This window comes from Grampus griseus, assembly GCF_964374135.1.
Source record: "Grampus griseus genome assembly, chromosome: 13".
Taxonomy (NCBI): Eukaryota; Metazoa; Chordata; class Mammalia; order Artiodactyla; family Delphinidae; genus Grampus; species Grampus griseus.
The window spans coordinates 74,306,605-74,329,766 of NC_139007.1; the positions used below are offsets into that span (position 1 = coordinate 74,306,605).

Consider the following 23,162-nt stretch of genomic DNA (forward strand, 5'->3'; position numbering starts at 1 on the left):
ATGTCCAAAAGGCACTGGCCCTTAAGTGACCTGAGTGGCTCTCTCTTCAGTTTTGAGCTCTCATGTTTCCATTGGGTTTAATCTTAGGGCAAAAGTTCCCTCTCTGGAAAAATCAACAACTACTTGTCCTTGGGAAGTAAATTAATTCTGTTAGGGCATTATGACTTCACTTCCAAAATCCAAGCTGCTTGTTTTTGAAGTATGATTTATTTCAGGGCCTTCTTTTTGTTTTTAAAAAATTGAGATATATATTCTTTATTACAATCCACCCCCTCTTCCCTGCCCTATTCCATGTATCTCTAGTGTTGAAACCCCTGGCACATCTTGTGCCACAGAGTATCAGGGATATATTAACAAATGGTACTAAGAAAAAGGAGGAGAAAAAAAAAAAGGAAAGAAAATCACATTTCTTGGTGTGAGAAACACAACACAACTTTACAGTTTCGATGGGACACGTATTTTCATCCAGGCATTGGCATTTGGTGTTCCCAAGAACTGAGTCAGATTGGAATGTTAATTTATTTGAATAAAAATATGTAAATTTAACTTTGAAAAGACTTGGTGGTATCATATTCATGGAGATCTAGGTAAGCGTATGCAGGTAAGTTCTGTGGTGCATAGAATATAGGGAAGTTCATAGCTGTTTCCTCCTCTCTGGACGCCAGAATCTTGGCAGGGAGGTTGGGTAGGTTCTGCACAGGTCAGCCATCCTGGTGTTTTTAAAAGTTACACTCTGCCGAGTCTGCAGGTTCCATGGAACGCTTTCAGGTCCACCCAGGGTGAGGATGCAGGAGGGACCCGCTCACCTCTGATTCAACACATTTATTCCTTATTTGTCTTTACCAGAAAGACTTCTAGTTGAAAAACAGGCTCTATGGGCTGAAAAGAGTTTGAGAAACACGATATAACATAATTCCTGAAAGGCTCCATAAACTATGACAAAAGCAAAGGACTGAGTGAACCCACATACTGGAGGAGTAATACTGATGATAAAAGTGGATGCAGCTAAGAATAGAACTACCATACGACCAAGCAATCCCACTACTGGGCATATACCCTGAGAAAACCATAATTCAAAAAGAGTCATGTACCACAATGTTCATTGCAGCTCTATTTACAGTAGCCAGGGCATGCAAGCAACCTAAGTGTCCATCATCGGATGAATGGATAAAGAAGATGTGGCACATATATGCAATGGAATATTACTCAGCCATAAAAAGAAATGAAATTGAGTTATTTGTAGTGAGGTGGATGGACCTAAAGACTGTCATACAGAGTGAAGTAAGTCAGAAAGAGAAAAACAAATACTGTATGCTAACACATATATATGGAATCTAAAAAAAAAAAAAAAGGTTCTGAAGAACCTAGGGGCAGGACAGGAATAAAGACGCAGACGTAGAGAATGGACTTGATGACACGGGGAGGGGGAAGTGTAAGCTGGGACGAAGTGAGAGAGTGGCATGGACATATATACACTACCAAATGTAAAATAGATAGCTAGTGGGAAGCAGCCACATAGCACAGGGAGATCAGTTCTGTGCTTTGTGACCACCTAGAGGGGTGGGATAGGGAGGGTGGGAGGGAGACGCAAGAGGGAGGAGATATGGGGATATATGTATATGTATAGCTGATTCACTTTGTTATAAAGCAGAAACTAACACACCATTGTAAAGCAATTATACTCCAATAAAGATGTTAATAAAAAAAAAGTGGATGCAATATGTTGAACTTCAGTTGGGTATGGGATACTGGGCTACTCGGATTATCTAATTTAGTTCAGCTGCTCATCATAGCAAAGTCTATGAGTTTCAGAGAGGTTAATTTCTTGCTTCAGTTAACACACTGGTAAGTGGTAGAGTGAGAACTTGAAATCAGGACTGTCTCACTTTAAAGTCCCTGTTCCACAGTCTGGTCTACATCAGGTGTCTGCTTCTTCCTTCAGGGTCATTATCACTCTCTGAGTCTAGTTACTGCACTTGCTCGAGGTCATTACTGATTGATTTCCATTGAAGACTTTGCTCTCCTCTGGTAAGGTCTGCAGCGTGTTGACTGTGGCTAAGTGATCACACAGTTTTCCATCTCTCCAGCTGAGATTTTCTGCATCTGTTAGCTCTTTGGTTTCATTCTCTTTGCCAGGTGAACTGTGAGATAGGAGAACTGTGGAAGGATCTTCAGGTGGAAAGACTTACTTTCTACTGGGAGTCCAATGTGAAACCACATTTTCAGTTGCACAGAAACGTGTCATCCCTTGTACAACATAGTATCATTAGACAGCCCCTTAGGAGCCAGCATCTTGAGGACGTTGTTTGATAGCCCTTGTTCTGTAGGTTACTTTGTATATGGTACTTAATGCATTTTTGCATTAAGGTCAGATCTACTATTGCACTAAAGGTAGGAAACATGAAATGAGGGTTCTTAAAGCCTCATAGTCTATAATGAAATTATAAATTTCCTTTGGAAATGGAATTCCTTGGATATGATGCTGAGCAGCTTGCCATCAAATAGCTGATTTCAAACACTCAAAGGAGTATAGAATTAATTGAATTATAGGCCTCGGACCTTGAGAGCCTTAGAAGGACAAAATTAGAGAGTTCAGAGATTAAGTAATTTAACCTTCCTTGATTGGCCAAATTCTAGCCTTCTCCAGTGACTGGGAACTCCACTGCCTGACATGTGAAGATGCTTAAAATATGAGGTAAAAACAAACCCACAGAATTGCATATATAATATCTCAACTATATTTTGGCAATACATACAAATAAATTATTTAAAAATATTAATAGTTGTTGCCTCTGGGTGGTGGGATCATGGGAATTAGTTTTGCTTATTTACACTTTTGTGTTTGTCCGTAATGATTCTTCTTATACAGTGAGTATGTATCACTTTGAAATTATTGGGGCTGGGGGAAATTCTTTACCTTCGAGTAAGATTCTTTGATTTATACCTTTTGGTCCTCAACTTGAGCTCTGAGGGCAACTCAGAACAAATCCTACTATTCTTCTATATAATCGCTTTTTAAAATAGTTGAAGACAGCTTGAATGTCTTCTTGCCTTTAAATTTGGTTGTTTGTAGATAGGCAAACAGGAATTTTTTTTTTTTTTTAACCTGAGACTGTAAGCCTGAGACCGTCAAGATATATTAATTTCTGTGAGAATGGTACTGAGTATTATGTAAATATCTACTACTTTTCCCCTTTCTTCTTCCAAAATAAACCATCAAAGCCAAACAAATTTATCACCTCAAACTTGGTGTTTTTATCGAATTCAACATTTTCTGAAAATTGGATTTGGCAGAATCAATCTGAGTAATCTCAAAGTGTACTTGAGGTGTTTGGTAAATTTAAGTTCTTGGTTTAAGGGAAGGTCAGGACAGAGAGGGAAACTCCAGGAAAGGATGGAAGCGTTGGGCAAGGTAGGGGGTTGTGTAGAGTTTTGGGTCCTTTAATGGAGAAATAGTGATTTTATGCTTTAGAAGAGGAGGTGGTGATCAGATTTCCTTGCCTTCTTATACTCTGCTATTGACCGTATTTAGAGTCATTATATTAGTGGAATTTTGCCCTTTCAAATGCTGAAACGATGACATTACTCCAAAACTATTCAGCACAGACGCAGTACCACTGCACTTCAGTGCATGAGTAACCAATATGCAATAGAAAGTTCTAAAAAAAGCTTGAAAAAATATCTTTCTGCCCTTGAATTCCTGATAATGTCTCAAGGTTACCTATCAAGATTACCTCATTGTATAATCTTAATCTGGTATATGTGGTGAAAGAGTTTCTCTGGAAAACTCAAAGTACTTTGAAAACTCAAAAGTTTTCAAAGTACTTTCTGTCTGAATTCTTTTTCCAACTAAGCTTTGAAACTCCTAAATTAATAGTAGTTTTAGGAGTAAGTGTTTTCCCGAAATACTTCTCGAGGAACCTGTTTAAGGAATTATATAAAAATTAAAAATACCAGTAAAATATTTTATTAGCTAACGAGTGTAGATTTATTTCAAGCAGAGGCAAATACAGCTATCCATTACCTATTTTTTTAAGTTAATTGTTGCAGAGAATCTGGAAGCTGGTGTTATAAATAGTTTTGTCCCTTCCGCTAAGCAGTAGATTTTAACACTTTGTTGCATCTGAAACAAGGCTTATCCTTGTTCTGTTTCTTTGTTTCCAGATGGTCTTCCAGCTTGAAGCCCAAATATCTGAGCTTGTTGAACAGTTGGGAAATGAGTGTGGGTTTCACCAGAGAGCTCTACAGAGAGCCCAGAAAGCAGAAAAGAAGTTGGAGACTCTTCAGGGTCAGCTGACACATCTGGAGGGAGAGCTGGTCTCTGGAGACGTTTTGCGAGACAACTTGAATTTCGAGAAGCAAAAAGTAATAACCTGAGGGCATGTCTGTGGGTGGAAACATCTGCTGCAGTATAAAATTTCACCTGGAAATATTTTGAATTTTGCAGTACTTGGTAGATTGGTTAAGTTCTGAGTTCTGAGTAAATTTCAAGGAACAGTGGATGTTGTTTTGGTGTTCCTTGCTATTGTTTGGAGCTTCCTTGATTCAAGTTAATTCAATTAAATTCAACAGGTATTTATTGAACGTCTGTTATATATGAGACTCTGAAGGTTTGGGGGGTAAGGTATAACACGCAGTTCTTGACCATAAAACCTCATGATTCAGTAGAGGAGACAGACATTCAAATAGTTTGCTGTACTATAAGGCTATAAGTGTTATAATAGATGTATTGATCAACAGAGTGCTCTAGGAGTCCAGTGAAGGGAGTGATAAATTCTGGATGAGGGGAGGATTTTACAGTGGAGGAGATAATCGAGTTCACCTTCGAAGGATAAGTAGGGTTTTAGTGGAGAGAAAGAGCAGATACTGTAGGGGAGACAGTTTGAACAAAAGCATGAAAGTTGCAAGTGCATAGTATATTCAGAGAGCGCAGAGTAGCTGTTGCCATGTGGCTGGAACGTGGCATTCTTGGCGAGGCTCTGACAGGCGAGCAGATTGGAATGGCTTGGATTATGAAGATTGAGTTCTCTTTATTCTGTAGACTATGACGTGTAATAAGTGACTTCTGAACATCACAGTATTTTAGAAAGATCTCATCACTGTGGAGCTGGGATTGCAGTGTGGAGAGACTCAGAAACGATAGTGGCGACAAGGAAGGTAGAGTGAGAAGAGATGGGGTCTAAGCTTAAGATTTGACCCTGGGAAGACCATTGGTGACATCTGAGTGGCAGTTTTGGTAGAGCGGTGGAGAATAGGAGGGGTGACTAGGAAGAGAAGGGCTAGAGACTTATACGACTACCAAGGCTGGTGACCAAAGAGAAAAGAGACATGAAGCCAAAGCTATGAACAGGATCAGAGCAAGGTTTTATCGGACAGAATGGCAAGGTACATGTTTGTACCTTGTCACGGGCATCTGTAGGGGAAGAAAAAGAGACAGATGGGCTCAAGAGCATAGGTGCAGAGTTTGGCATGAAAAATACTCTTCAGCTGAAAAATCTGTACTCTGGACACTCATTCATTTTCATCCTCTGTACTTAAAAAAGTTGAGGACGCATCACGCCTGTGTTGAGGGTTGGATATGCAAAGATGCCTAAGAGGTGTCTGTGGGAAATCCTAGTGTCATGGATGAGATGGGCAAATCAGGGCACAATGAGTACAGTTAGTGCTACAATCGAGATAGGTATACAATGCGACAGGAATTCAGATAAAGGAACTTCTTCCCTATTTCTGTGTGTGAGGAAATGAGCCATATTCACACAAGCGGTCACATGTGAGAGGGGCCTGAAAGAATGAGTAGGAACTTGGCAGGCAGAAGCGGTGGGGAAGGAATTTGAGGCAGAGGGGACAGCAGGAAGGATGAAGAAACAGAGGGTGACAGGGAGACTGGAACGTGATGCTTGCCGAGGCAGAGGCAGGAGGCAGCTCTCAAGGTGGCTGGAATAACTGAGGTAGGGCAGGCTGATTACGTGAGGCTTTATCCTGTGGGTAATGGAAAGCCACAGGAGGGTTCTGACTCAAAGAAAGGTTTTTCTGCAGGCAGAGTGGCTCTGAGAGTCTAGAGGCAATCCATATTGCACATTGCTGGTCTCTCTGAGAAAATGTTCTCCTTACCTTCTTCTAGAAATAACTATCCCTTCAAGACTCAGCTCCAATGCCACTTCCTCTGGAAGCCTTTCCTCAGAGGCTTAGTTCTTCACGCAACACGTACCTGGCTCTGTCACGGCACTAATCACCCTTTTTGTATCCGTGTCTTAATTTGTCTTTTCCAGTCAACTCAGAACTTCTTGAGGCCCGGGGAAATCATTTTTTCTGGATTTTTCCAGGGCTTAGAGCAAGAATCAATAAATATTATTTAAATAATAGAAGAAGCATATCAAAGGCAAGACTTTTAGGTAGATCGTTGTCTCTTCCCGCCTTCACTAGGATGACTTATTAATTTTAATTGAGGTTATGCCAAAACAGCTTTCAGTCATGCAATCAAGTTGTGTAAACTGATTCTGCCCATGGTGAATCTCTCGTAGATAACTGCCTATAAAATAGTCATAGTTGCCTTACTGCCTAGTAAGGCTAGTAGGTATGTAAGATTGAAAAGCAAAAGTGTATAGAGATTAAATTTAAATACAGGTAATTGAGGTAAATTTAAATAGTAGGCATGTAAGATTGAAAAGCAAAGGTGTATAGAGATTAAATTTAAATACAGGTAATTGAGGTTTATACGACATAGAATATATTCATGCTACACTGTGATTCAAATGAACAAAATGTACAGGAATCCTGTCAGCAACGTTAACTTTCTGAGGCTTGGCCAAGATCCTTGAAAAGGCACTTTCTCTGTGGGGTCTTGGCTCAGTCCTGCCTTAATCCCCTTTGGCCTGCTGTAGATCCTTGAATACTGAGTGGATGGGTCACGTGTAGAAATAGAAAGAGAGGCTTTTATACCTTCGCATGAAAGGTACCAACTCTATTTTATTTAAAATACAAACAGTAGCAGTTATTTCACTTTCATCTGCATAGATTAGAAATGAAATAGTCCATGAGGGGGGCTGACCCAACATTAAGAAGTGACAAACTGGGGCTTCCCTGGTGGCGCGGTGGTTAAGAATCCGCCTGCCAATGCAGGGGACACAGGTTCAAGCCCTGGTTAGGGAAGATCCCACGTGCTGCAGAGCAACGAGGCCTGTGTGCCACAACTACTGAGCCTGTGCTCTAGAGCCCCCGAGCCACAACTACTGAAGCCTGCGAGCCACAACTACTGAAGCCCGCGTGCCTAGAGCCCGTGCTCTGCAACAAGAGAAGCCACCGCAATGAGAAGCTCACACGCTGCAACGAAGACCCAAGACAGCCAAAAAAAGAAGTGACAAACTGATGATTCAGAGACAAAAACAGCCTGTGGTGGTCCTGTCACACAATACAGCAGCAATGTCTGTAACGGCTGTGACTTACAGGAGATGAAGTTTTACGTATGCTTTTCAACAAAATTGGAAAATATACACTTACAAATAATTTCATTCTGATGACTGAAATATGGATAGCTCTGTGCTTTAAGCTGGCCTGCTTTAGTCATCAGGAAATGATACTTTATACTTGTTTAAACATGTAATTGCCTAAAAATGCCAGATGGATGAGTTATTGCAATGAGAAGGAACTTTCAAAGATAGAACCCAGATCATGAAATTATGTTATAGAAAGCTCATTGATGGATTTATTTATCCATCAAGCACTTAGTAAGGATTAATATCTGGCATGATGAGATAAGCCACAGAAATCAAGTGGAGGAGGATCCTAGGGTAGTTTTGTAACTTTAACCTGTTACAGCTCAATTCCCTGATACAGCTCAATTTTAGAATGTTGTTCCTTTAACTTTGATACATTAAAAACTTTTAAAGACATTTTCTTTTCTTTTTTTTTTTTTTTTGAGGTACGCGGGCCTCTCACTGCTGTGGCCTCTCCCATTGTGGAGCACAGGCTCCAGACGCGCAGGCTCAGCGGCCAAGGCTCATGGGCCCAGCTGCCCCACGGCATGTGGGATCCTCCCGGACCGGGGCACGAACCCGTGTCCCCTGCATCGGCAGGCGGACTCTCAACCACTGCGCCACCAGGGAAGCCCTAAAGACATTTTCTAAAGAATTTTAACTTACAAAAACAAAAATGTTGCCCAAGTTTGTTTGTATGGAGAGCTCTGGTTTCAGCGTGATTTGTAGAAACCAAGAAGTGTAAAATGGCAACCAGCTAATTGGTCAATTTCCACCTTGGAGGCCAGGACCCACTTAGGTGGACAAAATTTCCATGGAAGGTACGTGGATGAGTGGCTCGCAGGGGCTGGATTAGCCAGTAGATCCCAGGAGCTGGGAGGGTCATGGTAGCAGCAGCATGTACCCAAAGCAGAGAGATTCAGATGCAGTCAGGAGCGTGCCCCATTTGTCAGGTGGCAGGGTTAAGAAGAGTGTATAATGTTAGACTGAACATCAAGGCCCCTGACCAGGAGAGTCAAGAGAATTTGGACAAGGAACAGAAAGTGGAGCGGGCAAGGTGGTTCAAGAATTCATCACCAAGCACTGGAGTCAGGGGCTGGGCTCTGTACTGGGTTTAATGAGAACTACCTGTAAGCTTGGGAGAAACACAAGGATTCTGTGAGATCACCTGTTAACTCTACTTTTGTGTCCCATTTTCATTTTTGTTCTTGGGTTTAGTATCTTAAATTTCTGGATCAGCTTTCAGAGAAGATGAAGTTGGACCAGATGGCTGCTGCACTTGGCTTCGACACGCGTCTGGATGTAGTTTTAGCTCGCACAGAGCAGCTGGTCCGCCTCGAGAGCAGCACAGTCATTGAAAACAAGACGGTCGCCTACAGTTTACAGAGAAAGGTAGGGGATATTGCTGGTGTTGAGAGAGGGAAATTCTGAGAAACTTAAATCTTGAAAAATAATTTATTTCCACCATATTTGCCAGTGTGGCTAGGAAACATATTATACAAATATGTATTTAGAAGCTGAGTCTCTGTTTCAAGTCTGAAGGGAAAGTAAGTGTATCATCTAAGGTTATGTTTGACTGTGAATAGCTTAAACAAGTAGAAGGGGTTTTTTTGGGTATTTTTTTCCCTCACATCCATTTCTGGAGGTAAGCAGCTTAGAGTGAGTTGGCAGCTCTACTCTGTAAAGTTTCCAAGGACCCAGGCTCCTTTCAGCTCAGTAATTGCCCATCCCTAGCGGGGTCCTTATTGTCATGGTTCACAGTGGTGCCTAGAACCATTATATCTGTGTTCCGGGCAGAAGGTTAAAAAAGAAAGGGATGAAGAAGAGGGATGCAAAAGAACATGCATGAGCTGTCTTTTAAAGGAGGCTCCCAGAGTTTTCTATGTGAACTTGTGTTTATATCCCACAGCTAGAATGTGTTCTGATGGCTAAACCTAGCTGCAAGGGAGGCTGGGAACTGTAGCCTTTACTCTGGGTAGCCATTTGTCTAGCTGAAGAAGTCACTGTTTCTATGACTATGGGAGAAGAGGAGAGCTGGACAACATCTAGCAGTCTCACCTTTATATAAGCTCTCTTGCACTAGAAAGTAGAGAGGAGAAGAGTTTACTTTCCACTCACTCAAAGGCAGACTTAGAAACAGTTTAGACTACATAAATGAATGGATGAAACATAAAAACATAATTATTATGTAATTATTGGCATTGGGGAAAGAAATAGGAAAACACAGATGTGTCCTTAGAATAGTTCTTAGGAGAAAATTCTATGGTAGAATTATCGTGTATAGGCTGCTTAATGAGTCACATCTGGGTTCTCAATTTGGTTCAACCAAGCTGTGTGACATTGGGCAAATTATATACTTCTCTGTGTTTCCTCGTATTTAAGATGGTGATGATGCCTACCTCATGAGGTTGTTAATAAATAGCATTTTTGTACCGTTGGTTCATAGAAGATGCTCTATTCATATTTGACCTCTTCTCCATTTACTGTATCTTAAGGAATATTTTATAAAAGAAAGCAGACAACGCCTAGTACCATCAGAGACATTAAACTGAGCTACAATTCTTTCTGAAGTTCTCAGATAATTGATTTTTCCTCAATATCCAATATTATTCCTTCTTAAGTATTATATAATTATTAAAATGACTAGCGTACAGAACTTACCATGGTAAATTTGCAGTAGAGTGAAATTTGACATGAAGAAGCTCAGGAAAGGGAGTTTAGTTAGAGAAATACTAAAAGCGCCTTGTTAAAAAAGGATGTGGGCATGGACATTGCTGTCACTGTTAGACAAGATATTTAAGCCCTCATTTCAGTAAGCCCTTCACACCTTCAAACACTTTACTAATGCAGAATATATAATTAGGGAAAATGGGATGGTCTTTAGCTCTAACATTCTATAATTCTACACGATTCCAATTCCCAGTGTTTGTAAGAGATGAAAGAGGTTCCTGTACTTAATATTCTACTCACTAATTGTGACATATGAAGCCCAGGAGGATTTTTTTCTCCTCATAGAGTCCATAATCTTTTTCTAAAAACCATTACAATTTCTTTCATCAAGTTTGACCGTCGATGCTAAGTGCTATTTGCAGACCCTCTTCAGCCTGGTTTGTGGATAGTATAAGGTCTGGCGTATAGTAAAGGCACTAATGAAACAATGCCTTCTTGAAGTCCCTTCTATTTCTAAGATTTTCAATATATAAACAAAGCTTTCCTCAAAATCTCCTTCATATAGCTTACTTTAAAAATATATCAACTCCCACGTTTGGTGCCACTCAACATGGTTCTAAGTGATTGAAAGTAGTCGCACTGGGTTTTCGGTACTAATTTACACTTTGTCTTCTTTCAGAAAAGACCAGTAGCAGTATAGTTGCTACTGGTTGCAGTAGCAGTTGCAGAAGATGAGTGAAATTGGTAGTGAGTGGGGTGTTGGAGAGGATTTTGTCTGTCTTATTATGTTCTGCTCTTGATAAGCCCATTTTAGTCGTTTTAAAAGTAATTTTACATTTTTATTATGATGCACATAATGTTGGAGGGAATCAGACATTGAAAGCCTACTCCTTTGTGCATTTTCTGTGGCTCTTTTTGTCTCATACTTTGCAGCTACCAAATTAATGCTTGGAAAAATAGGGATAGAAAAATGCAATCAGGAAAATCTGATGGTTTACAAATTAGTCTTATTGAAGTGTAGATAAAGATCAACATTATCTGAGTAATTCATTTATATTTACTGACTATTCAATGATTATTAAAAAAAAAATCCCTGTTTGTATTAAACCAGCTAAAGACTCAGAAAGAAAGACTGGAGAGCAGAGAGCTGCACATGAACCTCCTCTGGCAAAAAATAGCCTAGCTGGAGGAGGAGAAGCAGGTGCACTTGGCATCGGCCGTGGAGGGGGACGAGGGCAATGTCACCATCAGGAAGTTGCAGAAGAAGGTGGAGAGGCTGCAGAAGGAGCTGAGCGTGTGTCGAGAATCGAACACTGACCTCAAAGCCAAACTGGCTGACACCAGTAAGCTTCAGGCAAGTGCTCAGCTGCATTTCCTTGTCACTGTCTGTGTGTGTTTCCATAAAAGTTTATGCAAAAGCGTGACAGCCTTAAAAGGGACACACCAGGAAAAAAAAGCTGAAAATCTCCTCTGATTTTCTAGAGTTGTGAGAAAAATGCAAATATTCCACAGATCAGCAGAGTCGATCAATTTCGTGTCTCTTCAGTATTTGAATTGAAGCCATAGTTGCTGGGTGAAAAGTCAGTCAAAAAGGGGTGAAAAGTCAGTCAAAAAGTCAGTCAAAAGGGGTGATGTGATGTACAGAAAATAGAAACATTTCTTCAAAGTGTGGGTGACTATCATGGTAGGGATCATGTAGGGATTTTTCACATAGGAATTTGCTTAGAGAAAATGAGACAATGAACAGAAGTGTTCACTGACAAGACAGGTGTGGGTTGTGCTGTGCGATGTGTCACACCAAATGGTGAAGAGGGCAGACAGGTTGGGGTGGTGTGATTCCTGGATTCGGGGTGTTCGGCTTCTAATGAATACAGAGAAGAACGAAATTAGAACTTGGGATTTAATAAAAATATTTAAATATCACGTATGTGTGCCGCTGGCCATAATACATAACTTCATGTACGCATGTCACCCCTGGCACATACCCATGTCGTGAAAGTGGGCAACGATGATGTCCTTGCTCTTTGCAGACACGGGCTCTGAAATGGACTTTTGGAATGTTTCTGAATCTGGACACAGACCAGTTGGGAAAAGGAATCTGGAATGAAGCCAGCACTTGAATCTGTGTAGCAGGACAATATTTTAGGGCATATTTCCCACTCTATTCTCCCTTCTGAGTCATTAGCTTTTTTCCCCCGAAGCCCTTTTGGCATCAGGAGGAGGCCACTAGGTAAAGGCTTATTTCCCTAGAGAAGGGGAGGGCAGACTCCACCCAGGGGAGTGGACATACTTGAATGTAAAGGAAGGGGGAGGCTAGGGAAAGCATCTGATAGGGCGCCTGGGGGGGGGAGAAAATATCAGAAGTAAGTATCCTGGACACCCGTCTCATACCTTGAGACTGACCTTTGGGGGGTGTGTCTGGTGGGTCAGGGAACACTGATGTGCCCTGAAGTCAGCACACAGTTGCTCCCTCCCTGGCTGGCAGGGGCTGCAGGAGGTGCAGGCGCAGGGGGCCTAGATCGCACCCATGCCCCGGGGCCTGAAGTTCCATTTGCGCTCTTGGGGCATACGGAAGGTAGCTAAAGATGTGCTCAAGAGAGCACACTGTGGGAGCAGGTGGCGGTGGCCCACTCAAGTAAGGGACACAGTGACTCGCCATCAGAGGTTCCCAGGCAGATGCGCTAAGCCATGATCCCGGCTAAGTGTAGTGAGAGTAGCCATAGGAGGCCTGGGCCAAGACAACCCTGTGAACTAGAAGTGGTGCTGGGGTGAGAGGAGCCCACACTTCGTGTAGCAGAGAGCGGAAGCGGGAAGAGAGCGGAAGCGGGAAGAGAGTGGAAGCGGGAAGAGAGCAGAAGCATTCTGTATACAGAATGCTTCTAGGAGATACAGGATGGGGTATTATATGATGTTCAATCCTGAAGTAAAAAATGGGTTCCCTTTAGTTTTTCTTTCAATTCTTTCACCATGAAGGAGAAAATCTTAGAGGTTACTATGTCCTAGAACACTTGCTGGTCTACATTTTAAACAAAGAATAAGCCTTGTGCTCAGTGCTGAGTACCAGCAATAGTACCTACTAATACCGTTTTGTTTTATTGTTAATACAGTGTTTGTTTTATTGTTGTCTCCCATTTGTGGCACATTCTGTTGAAATCATATAAAATTCCCTTTAAAATCATTAAATTCCTTTAAGTTAAAAAGGTGGTTAAGTTAAAGAAGAAAATGGATCACATAGGTGACTTGTGGACAGGTGAACATTGTGGAGGTAGAATGGGAATAACTGAAATATAGACAGATTGGAGAAGAGAATGAAAATGAGTGATAATTAAATGCAATAAGCAGGTGGATAGAAACGCTGATTGGCTGCTGCTAACACCGTGATAATTTCCGGGGTTTGGAGCACTGGCAGAAGAAACTGGGTAGCGGACAGGGGACAGGGCCAGCTCACACAGGGCCTTGTGTGTCACGCGAGGATGCTTGGACTTTTCATCTGGGTCCTGGGGAGCCACTGGGGAATTTCAAGAAGATGAGTGAAATTGTCAGGAAAGAGACTAAAAAGAAACAGAGATATGAGGAGAGCAAAGGGACTCCAGAATAAGGCTGTGAGCAACAGCATCAAGGGCAGCCGTGAGATGAAGACTGAATGACGATTTGCTACACTTGGCCTTGGGACATCTAAGGCTTGAGCGTGTATAATAGCAGATCTTGGTGGTAGTGAGTGAAGGCTCTGACAAAAAGCCGAGTTTCAGTAGGCTGAGAAATGACAGAGAAGTAGAAACAAAGATGGCGGCCTAGTCTTCTGGAATACATGGATGAAAAGGGAAGGAGAGACAGGAAAGTAAATAAAGTTGGCTTGTGTGTTTAATTTGTTGTTTTATTTTGCATAAAGAGATGCACATATTTCTACAGGTAAGGTATAGAAGAGACTGGATTTGACTGACTCAGCAATCACTCAGCCCCTAAACATTTAAGTAGAGTGCAAAGTCTGCCTGCCAGTAAGGAACAGAGATCTCTATAACTTACTAATACAGTAAATGACACCAATGCTAACTAATACAGTAAATGCTAACTTCATGAATTTATAAGATTTCAACTACAAAACAGCTTTTTATTGTTTTACTTGAGACGTATTAGTATTCAAGACAGACTGATGGTATCAATTCTCCATCTTTGTACATCACCTATGCTTGTCCCTGTGTTAATTTTACTATCCATAAAGCAGTATTTCTGACGTTAGCAAAAATGGCCTTCTTGGGTTAGTTTCCTAGGGCTGCTGTAACCTAGTACCACGAATAGAGTGGCTTAATACAACAGAAATTGATTCTCTCACAATTCTGGAGTCCAAATCAAGGTGTTGCTAGGGTTGGTTCTTTTTGGAGCATCTGAGGGGAACCATTCCATGCCTTTCTCCTGGCTTCCGGTTGCTGCCTACAACCCTTGGCATACCGCTGCAGAATTCTGATCTCTGTCTCCATTGTCACCTTTCCTTCTGTATGTCTCTCCTTTTCTGTATCTTATATGAATACTCATTATTGGATCTGGGGCCCACCCTAATCCAGGATGATCTCACCTTGAGCTTCTTATCTTTTTTTAAAAAATTTACTTACTTATTTAATTTATTTTTGGCTGCATTGGGTCTTCGTTGCTGTGCGCGGGCTTTCTCTAGTTGCAGCGAGTGGGGGCTATTCTTGGTTGCGGTGCGCGGGCTTCTCATTGCGGTGGCTTCTCTCGTCATGGAGCACAGGCTCTAGGCACACGGGCTTCAGTAGTTGTGGCTTGCGGGCTCAGTAGCTATGGCTTGCGGGCTCTAGAGCGCAGGCTCAGTAGTTGTGGCGCACGGGCTTAGTTTCTCCGCGGCACGTGGGATCTTCCTGGACCAGGGCTCGAACCCATGTCGCCTGCATTGGCAGGAAGATTCTTAACCACTGCACCACAAGGGAAGCCCCAAGCTTCTTATCTTAATTACACCTGCAAATTGCAAATAAGACTACATTCCGAGGTTCTGGGTGGACATGTCTTTTGTGGGGTTGGGGGGGGCACTCTTACTAAATTAGTCATTAATTTCACCATTTAGAGAGGGTTGATACAAAGTAATAATTTGGACACATTTCTATGTGTTTCGTTTAAAAAACTGAGATATAATTCACATGCTATAAAATTCACTTTTTTTTTTTTGGCTGTGCCGCGTGGCTTGCAGGATCTCAGTTCCACAACCAGGGATTGAACCCAGGCCATGGCAGTGAAAGCCCGGAATCCTAACCACGAGGCCACCAGGGAACTCCCAAAATTCACTCTTTTAAAGTACAAAATTGAGTAGTTTTTAATATATTGACAAGGTTGTGCAGCTATCACCATTCCCTAATTCTGGAACATGTCCATCATCCCCTCACCTCCCAAAACTAAAACAAAACCCTTCATATTCATCCTTTCCCCAAACTCCATAAACCAGTAATCTACTTTCTGTTTCTAGGGATCTGCCCAAAGCAACGCTAGTTGCTTTGTAGCCGGCATGGGTTATGAATAGTTTCAGCTGAGTAGACTGAAACACACAATAACAGTGGCTTGGTCAGGAAAGATGTTTACGTCTTTCTCACTGCAAGGAAGCATGGACGTAGTCATTCCACGTTTAGTAGGATAGCTTCATGTTCATCACTGATCCTGGCTTGTTCTCTCTTTCTGCTTCACCATCCAGCAATAACTTTCCTCCTCAATGCCACCTCTTAGTGCAAGCTAGCTTCTGGCCTCATTCCAGGCACCAGGCCGAAGGAAAGGTGGAAGGACATCCTGTATGCCACTTTCCAGGAACAATACAACACTTCTTAGTCTTCGTTGGCTGTAACTTAGTCCCTGGGGCTCACTTAGATGAAGTCAGCCTAAGAAATGGGTCTTTATTCTGGGAAGTAATAAAAAAAGGAAGAATAGATATTTGGTGGTGAGCTTTCAGCCTGTACCATGTCGCTCAATCTTAGTAGGGAGCTGTGGCCGAAGACTGGTAGTCAGACAACCAAAAACTAGTGGAAAGCCATTATTATCTTCCTTGTAGTCTCTCAAGAAACACCCAAAGAAGGTAACATTCTTCAGCCACCAGCAAAGCTCTCTTCTGCTTTCTCACTTTCTTGATAATCTCCCACATAAGGTAGCTGCTTCCCATGCTCCTCCCACACTCCAGAACTTTCTCCAATCTAACCAGTGCGGCCTTTCTTTATATTATTTTCCCCAAACCTACCATCATGAGCTCAGCTCTGATTATGTAGATCCATGGACCTTGAGTTGCCCTGAACTCGCCCCACTTTGAACATGTACGTCAAGCAGAACCTGTGAGGAAGAACCTCCCTGGTGCTGCGGAGGGGTTTGGGGTGTGCTCAGCCCGCAGAGTGGAGCATCTTCCTTTGATTTGTGCTGTGGTTTCCTCCTAGTGAAATCTCTGTGGTTCTTTGAGGAGGGGCACAGCATCATTGGGTGACCCTCCCCCGCTGCTGTCCCACCCCCTTTAGAGAGCCCTCTTGCAGCGCCTGGCTCCCGCAGGGTCCTATTTTAAGTGCGATCTCCTAAAAACCCTCCAGGTGGAGAATTCACATCCTCTGGCAGATTCAACAGGTCCGATGTTACGTCGAATCACCTTCTCTTTCAGGGTCTTTGGCCCTTATAACACGAGAGAGTTGTTCACCAGATTTGAAACGCTTTCCCTCAAGGAGGCAGATGCCAGATATGTTATTCACTGGAAGGGAAGCAGACTCGGAAGCTGGTCCATCCTCGCTGGGGTCTGAGTGGCACATCAGTCTTGTTTATGACCGTCTCTGTCCCACTGGGAAAAAATTGTGGGCACAGTCTCTCACTGAACTCTGGGCTGGATCTGATAAGCTCCCGTAGTTGGATTAAGAAGCCCATTTGCCTTGGCCCCCTTTCCCCACCCCCAACCCCCCATCCTCCCAGCAGTCTCATTTGCTGGATCTGACGTAGGAGGCTGAGGCTTACTTCCTACCGCTGACTCCCAGTTCGGTCTTGGTGGCTTGGCTTGGAGTCCATTACTTTCTCCCTGACAACAAGAATTCAGGCAGCCCTCAGGATTGTGATAAAGTCTCACATTTTTGAGAAATTCTTGGCTGTAAATTTCTCTCATTAGGACTTGATTTATGTGCTGCTAACTCTCCAAGCTGTGTTCCATCTCCTTTGGTAGATGGCCCACTGTAAATGTTTTTGCAATCTGAGTAGAAAGGCTGAATGGATCTCCTCTTCTGTTAATGTAAGGTTTATAATGCAACATAGCGATCCCAGAAACTTCTTGCTTTGCCCCATGTTTTCTCTGCAGCGCTGAGATAGTTGGCATGTGAAGGGAATCTTTATGTTTTAAAGGGAGATAACCTTGTTTTAAAATTGATATTGATTTCACTCATCTAATGTCCCCTATCTGTAAAATATTTGAAAATCTACACAATGTATTATTTAGAGCACTTGTTCATATAATTTATAAATAAATGTACATATATATTCAGAATTTTTTACTGATAGGATGCATTATACATGTACCGATCACTCATGGGAAAGCTCCCTTCTCAATTTTTTATTTTGAAAAATTTCAAACCTATAGAAGAGTTGCAAGAATAGCATAACAGACATTCTTTTACCTTTCATGTAGATTGTTAACATTTTACTTACTGTTATATTTTGCCTAATGAGAGAGACAGAGAGATACAGAGAGACAGAGAGAGGAACCATTTGAGAGTAAGTTGCAGACATCATGACACTTCATCCCTGAATACTTACCCACTATATCTTAAGAACAAGAGAATTCTTCTGTGTGACCACAGTGCAGTCATTACACTCAGGAATCTACATTGAGATAATATTCGAATATACTCGTACTATATACAGTCCACGTTCAAATACGGGTTTTGATAACTTGGAATCCATGAATGATCTCCAAGGTCGGCCCCTGCAGACCTGCACTTCGTGGGCGCCGTTTCCTTGTCTCACGTGCTTGCCCTACTGGTGCTGGTTCATTGACGAAAAAGCTGACTCCAAATCCCCTCCCCCAGCTGTTGCTGGCATTTTATTTCCTGCATATTTCCCAAGCTACAGCAGTTGTTCTTACACCTTTTGGATTGCGAGCAGCTGTCAGTTTCCCAAGAGATTTCCTCTCTCCTGCATGGAGCCAGTTCAAAAGTTTTGAACTTGTCCAAGAGTGTCTGCCATTGACTTCCTCTCTGCCTGGAAAGGAATTTAATTTCTTAAGAATCTGTGTGTGTGATAGTAGGTACAAACAAGTTTCCAGTTTAGGTATTTGACTCAAGCTTTCTCAGTTTAGTGACATTACCCAGACAGTATAAATCTGATTTTCCATCTGGACATCCCTGTCCCAAGCAGGCACCTTTCCTCCGTATCGTGTCATACTTCCAATCTTAGAATAGCTTCTACCGTTCCTCTGACTTTCCAGAAGTGTTGGAGGACCCTTCAGAGTTTAGGTCAGGTCAGCTTGTGCTCCTTACGCCATAATTCTGGAGCTCAGTCTCCATGCAGATGAGCTCTGACCCCGAGGCTCTGTCAAGATTTTAATCTCTGACAGTAGCCTCCAAATGTAGTCTGGGTAGATTGCAACAATCTCAGAATCCTTCATCAATAAATAATCAGCAGTCCAGAAACTAAATGCTCATGTTGCTTTATTATTGTTACTCAAAACAAAAAGGAAAACAGAAAAAGGAGGATTTCATTCATCAAGAGTAGCAGTATTTTAAAGCGTCTTTTCCATTGTTTTCTCTCCCTCTTGTTTCCTTGCTGCATGACACCTATATCTCCTCACAAGCCCCTCTTCCATCATCCCAAGTTCCATCCAGAAACACTTCCTGCAGCCTCGTTGACAGAGACTCTTTCCTCCCGCTCCTCTCTCAGCTTTTTATCGGGTAGATCAGTTTAGTCTCTCAGGCTTTCTTCTTCCCCAACACTCTCCCCATGACTCAGACTTGCCCTGGGAACAACAGGCTGGGAGTAGATGCAGCAAGAAAGCGTCTTTCTTTCTTAGGAAAGAAGGGATAAAATGAAAGGGGATGGGAGAAATCATCAAACGCTCATTATTTGGTATCTTTTTATTACTTTCAGATGTAACCTTTAAATGATTTTCAACAAAATTAAAACACAAATTTATGCTTTTTCTTTGAGAATATGCCTGTAGGCCTTGTCTGAACTGTTAGGAGGCTCAGAACTAAATTCAGAGCTCTGCTGGTATTGGCGCTTTGTCCATCCCACGTGTACTTCTTTATTTCAAAGTAATTTCTTTTGATGCATTTAAAGGCTTCTTTGTAAATGTACTTTCCAATAACAACTTTATCAAGATAAATTCACATATAATAAAACTTACCCTTTTAAAAGTGTACAATTCAGTATTTTTAGTATATTCACAGAGTTTTATAAACATCACTGCTATCTAATTTCAGAACATTTTCATTACCTGAAAAAGAAATGGGGAACAGTTACTCCCCATTTTCTACTCCCACCAACCCCTGGCCTTTTCTGGATCTCTCATATAAATGGAATCATATAATAAGTGGTCTTTTGTGACTGAGTTACTTCCCCTAACCAATGTTTTCAAGGTTCATCCACGTTGTAACATGTATCAGTACTACGTTCCTTTTTATTGCTGAGTCATACTCCGCTGCATGGATATAGTATCTACTCGTCCATTGATGGATATGTAGGCTGTCTTCACTTTTTGGTGATTATGAATAGTGCTGCTACGAACATTCTTGTGAAGGTTTTGTGTGGACGTAAGTTTTTATTTCTCTTGCATATATGCACCTTGGAGTGGAATTGCTGGGTCATAAGTCAACTCGATGTTTACAGTTTGAAAACTGGCCAACTGTTATTCACAGCAGTCACACCATTTTGCATTTTACCAGCAGTATAGGAGGGTTCCAATTTCCCCACTTCTTCACCAACACTTGTTACTGCCTATCTTTTTGGTTATAGTCATCCAGTGGATAAGTGGTAGCTCATTCATTTTTATTTTGAATGGTCAGTGAAAAAACTTTGTGCCTAATTATGCAAAACTACCTCAAATTCTTTTTTAAAAAAAATTGTGGTACAATATACAGAACATAAAATTTTACCATTTTTAACCATTTTTACATGTACAATTCAGTGACATGAAGTCCATTCACACTGTTGTGCAACCACCACCACTGTCCATTTCCAGAACTTTGTCATCATCTTAAACTGAAACTCTGTGCCCATTAAACAAGAGCTCCCCATTCCCTCAGCTCCTGGTAACTTCTGTTCCACATTCTGGCTCTATGAATTAGCCTACGCCAGGTAACTCACAGGAGTGGAATTATACAGTGTTTGTCTTTCTGTGTCTGTTGTGTCTGGCTTATTTCACGTATAATGATGTCTTCACAGCTCATCCATGCTATAGTATGTATCAGACCTTCATTCCTCTGACTCAGATTCTTTTTGTCGGCAGATCTGGTATAATTTTAAATACTAAACTAATAAAGCAAATGTGCCTCATACTTGAGGATGCTCTGTTTTGGCTTTAAGATCCTGGGATAGCTTCTGAGAGAGAGGTACCACCCTTGCCTCCTGCCTGCAGTGAGTGCTGTGGCCACCTCCCAGTTCCCATAGACTCATTGGTAAAGTCAGAAGACATTTTTTCAGAAAAACTGCTAATTTCCCTCACAGCACTGATGACTTGCCACGGAGATTTTAAGTGGGGCTTCCTTGTGGTAAATCACCAAGTGAGGAGACATTTTGCTCTTTCTAATGTTTGTATACCAGGGATGACCCCTTGGCAGGGGTAAAAAGTGCAAGTTGCTTTCCCTGTGGAGCTCGGTAGAGTCTATGTGTGAGTACCACAGACTTTGTTTTAATATTTAACCCCTGAATCATGCTATCTACCATTTCATCTCATCAATCTTCCACATAATGATACTCTAATATTTGCTCATAAACTATAACTGCTTTAAGACATGTTCATCCAGTCTATATGCTTAGCAGAGTCTGTATAACTGGGTTGGATTCAATTCTTCATTCATGAAAGGAGTTGTTAAATGAATTTCATTGACTTAAAAAAATTTATTATTTATTTTATTATTTTTGGCTGTGTTGGGTCTTCATTGCTGCGCGCGGGCTTTCTCTAGTTGCGGCGAGCGGGAGCCACTCTTTGCTGCAGCGCGCGGGCGGGCCTCTCACTGTGGTGGCCTCTCTTGTTGCGGGGCATGGGCTCTAGGTGCACGGCTTCAGTAGCTGTGGCTCAGGGGCTCTAGAGTGCAGGCTCAGTTGTTGTGGCACACAAGCCCTGTTGCTCCGCGACATGTGGGATCTTCCCGGAGCAGGGATCTAACCCCGTGTCCCCTGTGTTGGCAGGCGGACTCCCAACCACTGTGCCACCAGGAAGTCCCCACTGACTTCTGATTTGTCTTGTTCATACAATTTTCCTAAATAAATGCAGAAGAAATTGTCAGCGTTCTCTTTGACTGCTTAGATTAAAACTTTGGAACAGACCAAAGCTATTGAAGACCTAAATAAATCCAGAGACAAACTGGAAAAGATGAAGGAGAATGCTGAGAAAAAGCTACTGTCTGTCAACTCAGAATTGGAGACTACAGAGCATGGGGCTAAGGAGAGTAAAGAGAGGACCAGAAACATGCTAGAAGTGGTAACCAGTGAAATGAAGACATTAAAAAAATCTCTGGAAGAAGCAGAAGAGAGAGAAAAGCAGGTGGGTAGAAATCTGGCAGTGAAACCTGACTTAGGAAAGATGGGGCAATTCAAAAGCTTGATAATTATTCATACATTTCTTCATAACCAATTTATCAAGCTTTCTATATCATTCTAATGTATCTATCTGTCTTCTACCATCTTTTTGGCATTAAAAGAACCATTATGATTTACTCCACTAAGAAAAACAATTCACATTTTTGTGGCACGAACTGTAGCAAAGAAAAAGACATTCTTATTGAAGCCATGGAAAGCCTGTGAAAAGCCAGGTTCTGGTTGTGAAGAGGTTTTTATTATATTTGCTGATTGCCTCTGAAGTTTGTGTTATCCCAGATCTTCTAACGTTATCCAGGGCTGCAGCCTCAGGAGGGAAATTTTATCTCCAGCAGAGATCAATTGCAGGAAACAATCCCAATTCTCAAACAGTGGCACCCAGACCTGATGGCCGACCAAGCCCAGATGTAAACCATAAAACAGAACTCATGCGCCCGCTGGTTGCAAGGAGGAGTTTTATCTGGTGAGTCCATCAGGAGGTCAGGCATAAAAAAACATGTCCTGGGCAGCCTGACCCCTGCTTTTGGCTTTTATCTCAGTCTCTTTCTGCAGCTCAGAAGGGCACAGAGTGGGCTCTGATCCGAGGATATTTTTTCTCTTTGGCTGCCTCTGCTTTGGCTCATGTGTCAGGCCGAGTTGAGGAAGGCCAAACTCTAAGAGTGAGTGGTCTCAGAGGAAACCTTTCATCAATTAAGAGCATTGGCCATATTCAAAAGGGTGGAAAAGTTTGGGGAAAACTTTTTCATCAGGGAGACTAGGCTGGAAAGAGTGTTCTGTTTCCCGAGTTGGATTCAGCATAGGAAGGATGCTGGTAAGTGAATGAGCACGTGATGAGGATGTGTGGAAGGCACTTCCTGGAGGAAACATCTGCCTTCGGATTGGATCACACCTTTTCTAAAATGGAAGGTACCTCTGGAGAGGGGTTGTCTGGCCATCTCTAGTTGATCTGCTTCTGCTTTTGCCTAGAATCACAGCAACCAGTCAATGAGAATTTGAAGGGGTATAAGGCACATTTTGTCCATTTTCTCTAGCTCCACAGTGCTCATTTTTCCTTTTGTGATGGACAAATAATTGTCCCAGAGAGTCCAGTGTTGTGGATTGTGAGGTGGCAATCTGTGTGATGTGATTTGATCAACGCTTAGAAGTCCTCCATTTTCATCAGCTCATACTTTTTTTTTTTTTTTGCCATTTGTTCTTCCTTTTGTTTAAGAGGTTCATTGCCCAGTTAACATCCCAGTGCATAAATGCTTATAACGC

At 42.0% G+C, this 23,162-nt stretch overlaps 1 protein-coding gene across 1 annotated transcript in view; it reads left to right on the forward strand.

The window, feature by feature from the left end:
* CCDC170 (coiled-coil domain containing 170) overlaps window positions 1-23,162 on the forward strand; it is a gene marked incomplete at its 5' end in the record, with an annotated part of 85,506 nt that overhangs the window by 60,467 nt on the left and 1,877 nt on the right. The window contains 5 exon segments of the mRNA XM_082668720.1: window positions 4,165-4,365; window positions 8,691-8,864; window positions 11,254-11,322; window positions 11,326-11,496; window positions 21,616-21,852. Of these exon segments, the coding sequence (XP_082524846.1) occupies window positions 4,165-4,365; window positions 8,691-8,864; window positions 11,254-11,322; window positions 11,326-11,496; window positions 21,616-21,852 (852 nt within the window).